The 10,764-nt window shown below is 45.5% G+C and overlaps 2 protein-coding genes across 9 annotated transcripts in view; one reads left to right on the forward strand and one right to left on the reverse strand.

The window, feature by feature from the left end:
* Positions 1-4,209, forward strand: part of PTCD1 (pentatricopeptide repeat domain 1) — a 21,084-nt gene extending 16,875 nt beyond the window's left edge. For all 4 annotated transcript variants that reach the window (XM_006150158.3, XM_006150159.3, XM_014588460.2 and 1 more), the window contains exons 9-10: positions 563-745; positions 3,755-4,209. In XM_006150158.3, the coding sequence (XP_006150220.1) occupies positions 563-745; positions 3,755-3,937 (366 nt within the window). In that variant the 3' untranslated portion in view covers positions 3,938-4,209. The remainder of the gene's footprint in view (positions 1-562; positions 746-3,754) is intronic.
* A 120-nt stretch (positions 4,210-4,329) lies between these two features.
* On the reverse strand, positions 4,330-10,715 carry BUD31 (BUD31 spliceosome associated protein). 5 transcript variants are annotated; one of them, XM_006150162.3, is made up of 6 exons: positions 10,456-10,712; positions 9,428-9,558; positions 8,500-8,623; positions 6,997-7,119; positions 6,136-6,302; positions 4,330-4,572 (listed from the first exon to the last, which is right to left on the reverse strand). In XM_006150162.3, the coding sequence occupies exons 3-6, from the start codon at positions 8,591-8,593 to the stop codon at positions 4,522-4,524; spliced, it is 435 nt and encodes a 144-aa protein (XP_006150224.1). In that variant the 5' UTR covers positions 8,594-8,623; positions 9,428-9,558; positions 10,456-10,712; the 3' UTR covers positions 4,330-4,521. The 5 variants fall into 5 exon arrangements, with proteins under 5 accessions (XP_006150224.1, XP_014443955.1, XP_006150225.1 ...); XM_014588469.2 differs by having other exon boundaries at positions 10,442-10,712; XM_006150163.3 differs by having other exon boundaries at positions 10,383-10,456.
* Between the last annotated feature and the right edge of the window lie 49 nt (positions 10,716-10,764).

The following is a 10,764-nucleotide window of genomic DNA, read 5'->3' on the forward strand; positions in this document are numbered from 1 at the left end:
CCCCCCCCCGCCCCCCCCCCAAAAAAAAAAAAAAAAGAATTCTCTGGGGACAGGTTTCACAGCCTCTGAGGAATCCCAAAACACACCCATGGCCTCCACTGAAACTTTACTGAGTGACTTTATCTGACCACATTAGAGGGTGCTTTCTAGGGGTCAGGTTTTCAGTGTCCTCTACACTCATTGTTCTCTGGCTATTTTCCTGGATGCTATTGGGCTCACCCAGCCAACATTGGCTGCTTTTCTAGGCTGACTACCACTAGCCTACAGCCAAGAGTAAGGAGGTGGTGTCTCATGTGATGTGAGCACAGCACAGGCTTCTTTCTCCTCAAGTTCTTCAGCGCTGAATGTGGGGTTAGGGTAGGCTAGACCCATAGAGCAAGGCATGCTTGCTTTTCTTTCAGAGAGAGGAGTTCAGCTCTTTGCTAGATTCTGCCCCTCATTTGGGTCACTGGTGTTCAGAGCAGCTGACTGGCAGAGTAATTCCCAAGCTGGACTTGCTGCTGTGGGCTGCTTGGCTCCAACAACTGCTGTCACCTTGCTGACTATGTCCATGACATTCCAGAAATCCCAGATGACCCCGAACATCTACATCTACAGTGCCCTTATCAATGCGGCCCTCAAGAGGCTGGACTATGCTTACCTCATTGACATCCTGAAGGACATGAGGCAGAACCAAGTCCCAGTGAACGAAGTGGTCATTCGCCAGCTGGAGTTCGCAGCCGAGTACCCACCCACCTTTGATCGGGTATGTGCACCAGCTCTGAAAGCTCATTCTCTTAACCGTCACCACCCCATTCCCATGCTGATTTGGCTTTTGGGGATTAACATTCCCTTGCTTAAAACTGTCCAATGACTTCCCTTAGGAGAATCCCAAAGTTCTTAAACCACAGCCTGCAAGTCTTGTCCACTTCTTCTTACCTTAACTCACTTCTTACCTCAGAAGGTACTTCTTACCATTCCTCCCTTGAGAACTCTATTATTCTTACCAGCTTCTTTGCTAATAGAGGGCATATGCATTTCCTCGCATTTCACATGACTGGCTTCTTTTTTTTGGAGAGGATATTGCTATAGAGTGTGTGCACTCGCCAGAAAGACAGAAACAGACAGAAAGACAGAAAGACAGAAATCGCCCCCAAGGGGCGATGGCCATGCCACAATCCCTTCTCCATTCTCCTCTCGGGATCTTGGGCATGCACACACATGCGCCGGGTCTGGGACTCGAACTGTGATTGACAACATGGAAATCCAGTGACATGGCCACTATGCCAACTGCTAGTTCACATGACTGGCTTCTTCTATAGGTTGTTTAAATGGCTTACACTCAGAAATGCCCTGTGGCTGCCTCCCCCAACCAGTCTGAAAGTCTCCCCTCCCCACTATCTACAGCCCTATTTTTCTGTACCATGTTTTACAATCTAGAAAAACGTGTTCACGTGTGAGTCTCACCTCTGTTATATCATAGCTTCTACAGGTGGAGACCCTATCTACAATACTTTGCTCTTCTGGGCCCTGGTTTCACATGTTGCCCAAAGCTTAGTCTGTAATGTGGTTTGTTCTGCGAATGAGTAGTGGACAGAGAGTTGGAGTTCATTTTGTGATGGCCAGACATTCTTTTCCTGCTGTTCTGAGGACATCAGGCTGTACTCTTTGGCTTTTGGGTCTATTGAATCAGACCCTGTCTACCTCCAGAGCAACTGAGGCTTGGGAGAGCACCGCCTAAGTGGAAAGGGAGGCAGTTGGCAGGGACATGCAGAGCCGTGGATTTGAGTGTCTGTGATGGTCTAACACTTTCGTGCTACTTTGAAGGCTTAGTAGGAATGAGTAGGACAGCAGAGGAGAGCGTGTCAGGTTAGGGTGCAGCAATGTCTTAGTCCATTGTGTTGTGTTGCTGTAACAAGAGACTTGAGACTGGGTAATTCATAAGGAAAAGAGGTTACTTTACTTGGCTCACAGTTCCAGTTGCTAGAAAGTCTCGAGTTCAAAGCCAGTGTCTGGCTTTGGCGCTGCATCACAATGTGGCTGGCACAGGCAGGAGGGAAAGTGGGCATGTGTCGTAGTAAATGCAAGCCTGGGAACAGCCGATTTGTATTTATATAAACTCACTCTTATAGGAACTAACCAGTGGGAACTCGCTCCCTCCCCAGAGACAGCATTAATTATTCATGAAGAATCTTTATGTCCCAAGTACATCTCACTAGGCCTCACCACCTAACACTGTCCCATTAGATGTCAGGTTACAACCTAAGTTGCCCAAATCTCTCACTGGGCATCTTTGAACTGTTGGTTGTTAGTCTTTTCTCATTGTTTCCTCAGAATTCTTTTTTGTTTTTGCTATAGGGTGTATGCCTTTGCCAGAAAGAGACAGAGAGAGGAAAAAAGAGGGTTTGGGGCTGGTAGGTGGTGAAGTGGTTAAGGTGCTGGGCTCCCACATGGCCGACTGTGGTTTGAGTCGCCCGGACCTGGCAGTTTGCTTTCTTACTTTCCCCTTCTTTTGCTCACTCTGTATCTTTGGTCAAATTAAAAAATAAATAACAAGCAATTTTTTTTTTAAAAAAAGGAAGAAAGAGGGTTAAGTCAGACATCAATCCCTTATCCCATGGGATGGCCATACTGTGGTTCTATTTCCTCCATTCTCCTCTCAAGATTTTGGGCACACATGCCTGGCATGTTTTTCAAGCTATCAAGTCCAGATACAAACTGTGGTTGGCCATGTGGAATCCAGCTACTTTAATCACTATGCCATGGCCCAGAGTTCTTTTGTTTTACTTTTTATTGGGTACATGCTGCAAATATCTTCTAGTTAGTAGATTGTCTCATCACTCTATTGTGCAAGGTTCATGAAGGGTCTTACTAGGTTCAACTTAACAGAACTATCATAGGCCTAATGCTTATTGTATTCACATTACTCATTATTCCCTTATGATGGTGGGCTTGTTTATACAGTAGGCCCTGTATCCTCAGGCTCTGTACTCAGAACAACTGCAGATCAGATTTCCATCGTATCTTCAGAAACCATGGATCGGAAGGACTTACTCAAAAGATTTGAGCTTCAGATTTTCATATCTGAGGGGAGCCCTGAAACCATTCCCCCTTGGATACTGTGGGATGATTGTGATTCTGTCAAGTTTTGCTTTATGTATTTTCAGACTGTATTAGGTATAGGCTCTATTAGGTACTTTTGAGTTTAGAATTGAATCAAATTTTTATCATTATGTGATAAACCTTTACTTGTATTAATTTGTTGTCTGTTTTCTTCTATATATTCCCTGACCAGCTTTCTGCTGCTGTCTGTCTGGTACATCATTTCTCTTCTTCCTACCTCTCCACTGAGGCCATCTAAGCAGTGCTAAGATGATGAGTCAGAGGGGAAATGGTGGCTGTGCCAAGGGAGAGGTGCTAAGCAGGTTGGAGAGGCAGAGTTGGTAGGACCTCACAATGTGAGCATCCCTGGCTAGAGAAGCACAGTGGTGTATATTTAGGAAGAGTGACATATTTAGGCACATGGGAATTGGAGCTGCCCCAAGGTGCAGCAACCCTACCTGGAATTTTTTTTTTTTATGGTTACCTGCTCCCGTATTGATCATTAACAGCTTTTCTGCCCTGTCTCTGTAGCTACCTAGAAGGCAGAGTAGGAAGGACCACCTCCCCTGAGGCCTGAACCAAGCTGGTATGGTTTGGGATGAGATGTAGGAAATGTGCCATGATTCTGATCAGAGGACCTCTGACTCCTAACCCAATGCCTTTCCAATTACAGTACAAAGGGAAGAACACTTATTTGGAGAAGATTGATGGTTTCCGAGCTTATTACAAGCAGTGGCTGAAAGTGATGCCAGCAGAGGAAACTCCCCACCCCTGGGAAAAGTTCCAGACCAAGCCCAAGGGAAAACAAGATACCGTCACAGAAGCTAATGTGGATGGAGACCTGGGGAGCAGGTGAAAAAGTGGAACAAAGCAAGCACCCAGCGAGAGCCTGAGTCCCTTCCATATTAAAAACTAGTGAATGTGCTGGTGTCAACTCATGCACGAGGGAAAGGCCAGGCCCAGAGGAAGAGCTGCAGTATTTTCCAGGCATTGGTATGAGGACAAATGCTGGGCCCACGGTGCTCAAGTTCAGAGCAGGTCCAACAGCAGCCTAGGGCACCTTTACACATCATCTGGGGTCATCCTTGCCAGAGAGGTGTCATCCCCATTGCCAGTGAGGAAAGAAACTTGTTCATGGTCACAAGGCACCTATAACGTGGAGCCAGGAGAGTCCCAAGGTGTTTGGTCTCGAGGCCTGGCACTCTCCCCTAGGGCCCAAACTGCTGCTTTGAAAGAACAATGCAAGCCTAAGAGTTTAAAGGTTTTATTTCTACAAATCACACCTGATGAACATCAAAGCTTTCACCTGTAGAGACCATGCTCCAACTCAGGCCTGGGCACTGCTTAGTGAGAACTGCTCCCAGGAAAAAAGGTGGCATGACAGGTAGGAACCTGCAAAGTCCAAAGTTCAGGGTGGAGAAGGGTCCGGGCCGGACAGTCTCAGCCAGAGCAACCATGGCAGCCACAGTGTGTGCATTCGATGATGCGGCCCACTTCCAGCTTGCTTTTGGGAACCCGGCAAATGCAGTTTGTCCCAAAATTGGTGTCCCATGTTTGAATGCACTGCAGACAGCATAGGTTTTCATGCGGCCCTGCAACAGAGGACAGCTCAGACACTGCACACAGTTCTGCACACCCACATACAGCAATCTTTTGGCTGAGGAGGTTCCAATAGGACGTTTCCTCCACAACACACCTCAGAAACCCTTCTTTGACAAGTGTGGACAAGAGAAATTAGGTCTCTAATGGAGGTAGAAACAGTTGCTGTCAACACTGAAGTTATAACTGTGTGTGTTTCATTTCTGCAAATCCATCATATACACTGAGTCTTAGTATTCCACTAAGTAAGCAGGACATTGCTGTAGTGAGCTGAGGGGAACCTGCTACTGCTTGAGGTGCTCATTGCCAGGGATATCTGGTGAGGAGTGAGCATAGGGAGAGAAAGGCATACACTTGAGTTTCAATGGCCAGAAGTACAGTTTTGTGCCCAATGCCCGGTGTGGCCTTATATCGGCTGGGAGCCTACCCAGGAAACAGTTACAGAACAGTGGTTTGTATTTATTTTATCTTTTCATACTTTCTATTTCTGATGAGTAAGACCTTGGTCTAAACAAACAAGATCCTCTGATGAAATCCAGCTAACTCTAAAGCAGTTTCTTTGTGGTCACAGGGCTGAGGCCCCCAAAGCCAGATACCCCCATGAATTCTTGGGATTCTAAGGAAGGGAGCTTCTACCATTCTGCCACCCTCCCTTGCCTCCACCCAAAAATCAACTTATCTCCAAGAGGCAGCCCTCACACACACTACTGTTCAGTACATCCATCTTTGTACTTCTAGATGGTACAGGGAGAGACACTGCCTACTCAATTAAAAATGAACACTCAGACAAAGCTCTGTAAGTTGTACCTCTCTGAAACGTGAAGGGAGCAGAGTCATGAAGCACCTGTGTAAAGTGAGGAAAAAGCTCCTAAGCTAGGAGATGGGCCATCTGGTCTGATCTCCCGGCTGCGACAAGGACTGCACTAAATGGCCACTTCATGGGCAACATGCCAGAAATGTTTTTCCATCTCATTCTACAGCTCCATTTCAGAGGAGCTTGAACCCTGAGCTCAGCTACTGCAGATCAGAGATGCCCAGCCAGTTTTGGAATAGAAAGTTCTGACAGAAATGCAGTGATGGTAACATAGGAGTGCCATCATGAGAATAGAGGGACAGGGTTAGGAACCTCCTGCTGACTGGCCACCCTTTTAATCAGCAACCCCCTACCTTGGGGTGGGTATCTTCACTGCCATGTCCTAAGTGAGAAGTTCAGCAATTCACGTGAAGATGGGGTTGAGACTAGCCTCTAAACCTATCAAACACCACTGATTACAGTCAAACTCTACCTAGGACAGGTTTCTAAACAGAAGGGCTAACTCCTAGGAGGGATGGCTGGTAGAATGTTCAGCCATAAAACCAAATCCCTCCCTCCCAGGTCCTATAAAATCCCTTGGGAGTGACTAGGACAGAATTTTAAACTGAGAATAACATCAAACTCAATTGTTAAGACATTACCACTTCCAGTTTGCTTTTGGGAACCCGGCAAATGCAGTTTGTCCCAAAATTGGTGTCCCGTGTTTGAATGCACCGCAGGCAGCACAGGTTTTCATAGCCTTGCTTTTTCCATTTTGCAATCAGATTTTTGTCTGCATAGCCTTCTTTGATACAGTATTCATATAATTCTTTTAAAAAAGATGGAGAAGGGGCAGACATCAGACGATGGTGTAACAAACTTTCTCTATCCTGTGGTATCATCACTCTTGATTAAAAAAAGCATTTAGGGGCTAGCCAGTGGCATGGCCGACTTCACAGTTTAAGTCCTGGACCCATGCAGGGTGGGTGGGTCTGTGTGTATCCCACAAATCCCAAGAGAGTGGAGAAGAAGGAACTGCGATATGGCCATCCCACCTGGGGGGTGATTTCTCACTTTGTCTCCCCCGAAAAACATGCATGCCCTATGGCAAAAATCTTTAAAAAGAAGAAAAAAGGGAGACCAGCAAGTGGTATAGTGGTTAAGGCGCTGGACTCCCACATGGCCAACTGCAGTTTAAGTCCCAGACCTGGTAGCCTGAAAATCACACTGGGTGCATGTGTATGCATGCCCAAAATCCCAAGAGGAAAATGGAGAAGGGACTGCAGCATGGCCATACTCCCTGGGGGGTGATTTCTCACATTCCCTCTCTGCTTCTGTCTCTCCCATGAGTGCAATGTGACCTATAGCAACAATAATAACAACTTTACTAACACTGACCCCTCCCTATTTTATAGTGGTAAGAAAAATCACGATGCTTGCTGAGGTTGCAATAAGGACCATTACTTAAATAACTCTGAAAGCTACTCAGGCTCAAAGAGTCAGGAGACAATCTGGCCAGTTACCTCTGCTTATCGCTTTCCGCTTGTAAAAGAGGTCAAAGATATAACGGGTTTTCTGGTGATGGATCCTGAAAATGGGCCACAGAGATTCCACTTTCCTCTTTACCTCATGAGGTTCTGGTTCAGCTGTGGGAAAAAAGTGTATTTGCATTTTAGTTTGTACAAGATGGGAGTCTTTTATTTTTTAGTAACTAAGAAAATAAATTCCACTAGGATGGCTATAAACAAATGATGGATGTGGAGGAGTTGGAACTCTCATACAGTGCTAGTGAGAATGTAAAATGGTGCAGCTCCTGTGGAAAACAATTTGGTGGTTCCTCAAGAAGTTAAGGACGTAGTTACTCTATGACCCAGTCGCAGTTCCACTCCTAGATGAATACCAAAGAGAAGTGAAGACAATGTACACACACAAACTTGTACATGAACGGTCTGAGGACCCCTAAAATGGAAACAATCCAAATGTCCATTGGTGGATGAATAAAAAGAAATGTGGCTTAAAAAATATTCTACACAATGGAACATTATTCAGCCATGTAAATGACTGAAGTACTGATACATGCTACATCATGGATAAATCCTGAAATGTGGTAAAATTGACTATAGTGATGGTTGACTAACTCTGAATATACTAAAAATTTCTTACCTGGAAACTGTAAAGAGTAAACTTTTCAGACTGATTTATGTATAAATAAAACTGTTATGGGGGCTAGCAGGTGGCGTGGAGGTTAAGGGCAATGGACTCCCACATGGCATACCATGGTTGGAGTCCCAAACCTGGCGGCTTGCTTTCTCACTTTCTCTTACTCTCTCTGGTGAATTCAAAATAAATAAATAATAATAAATAAATGGATACATTTAAATAATTCTTAAAAAAAAAAGAGAGAGAGAAAATCTGTTCTGTTAAAAAAAAAAAGGGACCAGCAGATGGTGTAATGGTTATGTTGCTGGACTCCCACATAGTTGTCTGTGGTTCAAGTCCTGGAATTGGCGGCTTCCAACTCACGCTAGGTGCATGTGTGCCCAAAATCCTGAGAGAAGACTGGAGGAGAAGGGGCTGCAGCATGGCTATCCCCCCTGGGGAGTGACTTCTTGCTTTCTGTCTCTATCTCTCTGGTGAGTGCACGTGCTCTACAGCAAAAATCTCTCTTTAAAAAAGAAAGTGGGGGGGACTAATGGGGTGTGGTGATTAAGTGGACTTTCACATGGCCGACCATGGTTCAAGTACCAGACCTGGTGGCTTGAAACTCACGATATTTGCATGTGCATGCCCAAAATCCTGAGAATAGAATACAAAAGGGATTGTAATGTGGCCATCCTCCTCTACTGTTCAATCTTTCCAGCACTCATGGTATTCTTATCAGTTAATAAACAAACAGAACATATAGATGTTATGATATTCACCTCTTCTCATTATATAACATTTGCATTTGTGCCTGGCCCCTGGCAGTATCTAAACCTGTGACCCTTGGATCCGGCCCACCCAAAGAGGAATTCCCCCATACTTACCTTCTCTCATCTTTTGATCTAATTCATCCAGTGTTGGCTCAATCAACTCCCAGCCATCTGGGGGGGCTTTCCGGCTTCTTTTGACTTTAGGCATTCCCCCCACCACAAGATAATTTGCAAAAATCTGAGGAAAAAAATTAAATGTATTTATTTGTGAATCTTAAATCCCAAAAGGCATTCACTAGCCACTATTTTGGTACATGTTTACTTCCTTGAAACAGGATTGGATAGTAGATATTGCAAAAGAGTTCAGCATCCAGTCTGCTTAGGTTCAAATCCTGGTTCTGCTACTTACTCATTGTGATCTTTAAAAATCTGCTCAACCTCCTTAAATCTGTTTCTTCATCTATAAGATGAGGATAGTAGAACCTATCTTAGGGAGTCATTGTGAAGACTTAATTATAATTGTGTATAATTTGGTCCCAATATAATATGTGCTTTACAGACATATGGTATTATTATTTTTTTTTTGGAGAGATTTTCGCTATAGGGCGCGTGCGCTCGCGAGACAGACAGAGAGAGATATAGAGACAGAAAGTGAGAAATCACCCCCCAGGGGGGATGGTCACGCTGCAATCCCTTCTCCTCCATTCTCCTCTCCGGATCTTGGGCACACATGCACACGTGCCTGGCGTGAGTTTTAAGCCACCGGGTCCGGGATGTGAACCATGGTCGACTACGTGGGAGTCCAGTGACATAGCCATTACGCTAACTGCTGGTTCCCATATGCTATCATTTTTTATATCAACTATAAACCTGGCCCTGTCCTGGAACATAAAGCAAAGAATTAAGACACAGCTTCTGCCCCTTAAGAAGTGACATTTATCAAGGAGACAGACAAGACAAAAAACTTATACTGTAAGGAAAGTCACAACTGGGGAACCAAGAGGATATGTTTAACAGGGAGAAGGCTGTAAAATCCAAGTACCTTAGCTCTGCTTTCCAACAGTCTAATAGATCTCTAGTCTCTGCAGTTACAGGCTTGGATTCTTATTCAGCTCTACCAATTATTCTGGGACTTTAGGTTGGTCACTTTCTCTCTTTGATCCTTGGCCTCATCTGTAAAAATGAGGGCAGTGAGTTAGGCGACTGCCTAAGTTCCTTTTAGACCTAATGAACGAGTAACATAAAGACAAGTCGGGTAAAGCCTATACCATAGACCAATCCACATCTAAAAAGCAAAGCATTTTTCAAACCACGCAGCATAACATAACTCAAGTTCATTATCTTCTACCTTTACGCATAGAAGACTCATCTTTCCCAAATTCATTGAAAAGTCTTTCCCTTTTGTAAGTGCATGATGTTTTACAAAGTGCCCCCCCCCACGTCGCCTACAGTCTCCTCTCTTGAACTCTAAGAATCAAAATCTAGGAGGTAACAATCAGGACTGCATAGCTACGAAGTGGCACAGTCTAACCCTTGGGGCTCCTGACTCCAAAATCAGTAGCCTGGTCTCCGCTGAAGCTAGAGATGGATGGATTCTGGTACCTTTCCCCAGGCGCACCCATAATAAGAGAAGAGCATTCATGGGCTTATGAGCCACTGGGGAAGGTAAAGGTGGGAGGTAACAGCTCAAGAAGAGGTGGCCGGCATTAAAAAAAAAAAAAAAAGTTGGGGCTCTTCGGGAAGGAGTATGTTCAGCTGGAACTGTAGAAAAGGCTCATAAATAGAATGGCCAGGCTTAGAAAAGCAAGCAATATTTACACACGAAACGTTCAGAACGACAGAAAACCGCATGAAAAGCCTACAAACAAAATCTACCATCCCCTAGGCAAGACGAACAAAACGCCGCCCCCTCTCAGGAAGTCATTCCGGCCTATCATTTCTGAAGCCCGAGCCCATCCCAGTGTAACCGTTCAGAGAGCTCTCCCGGCAGTGCAAACCTCCAGTGCTTGGCCTCAGGAGTTGCCAAGGTACTCGAGAACAGAGGAAAAACACTCACCTAAAGGCCCGTACCTGGGGCAGCCGACTACACTATTGACGGCTTCCGCTCAGGCGTTCTCTTCAGGATGTGGTCCTCGTAGAGCCCCGCCCCGTTCACAGAGCGATTGCGTCATCTTAGGTGTCCGAAGCTCGGCCTGTATAGAATTCCAGAGCCTCTTGTTGCCCTTTCTCTTCACTTCCCGGAGGCGGGGGGTGGATGACAGACCCACGCGTTTCTCTAAGCGAGAAGACGGAACTCTGTTGCTCAGGAGCGTGCAGCCGAGCTTGGACTCAGGCGGCGTGCGGGACAGCCCAGATTCGTGCGACGGCCTCTCTGAGGTC

Source organism: Tupaia chinensis, unplaced genomic scaffold, assembly GCF_000334495.1.
Source record: "Tupaia chinensis unplaced genomic scaffold, TupChi_1.0 Scaffold000279_1, whole genome shotgun sequence".
Classification (NCBI taxonomy): domain Eukaryota; kingdom Metazoa; phylum Chordata; class Mammalia; order Scandentia; family Tupaiidae; genus Tupaia; species Tupaia belangeri.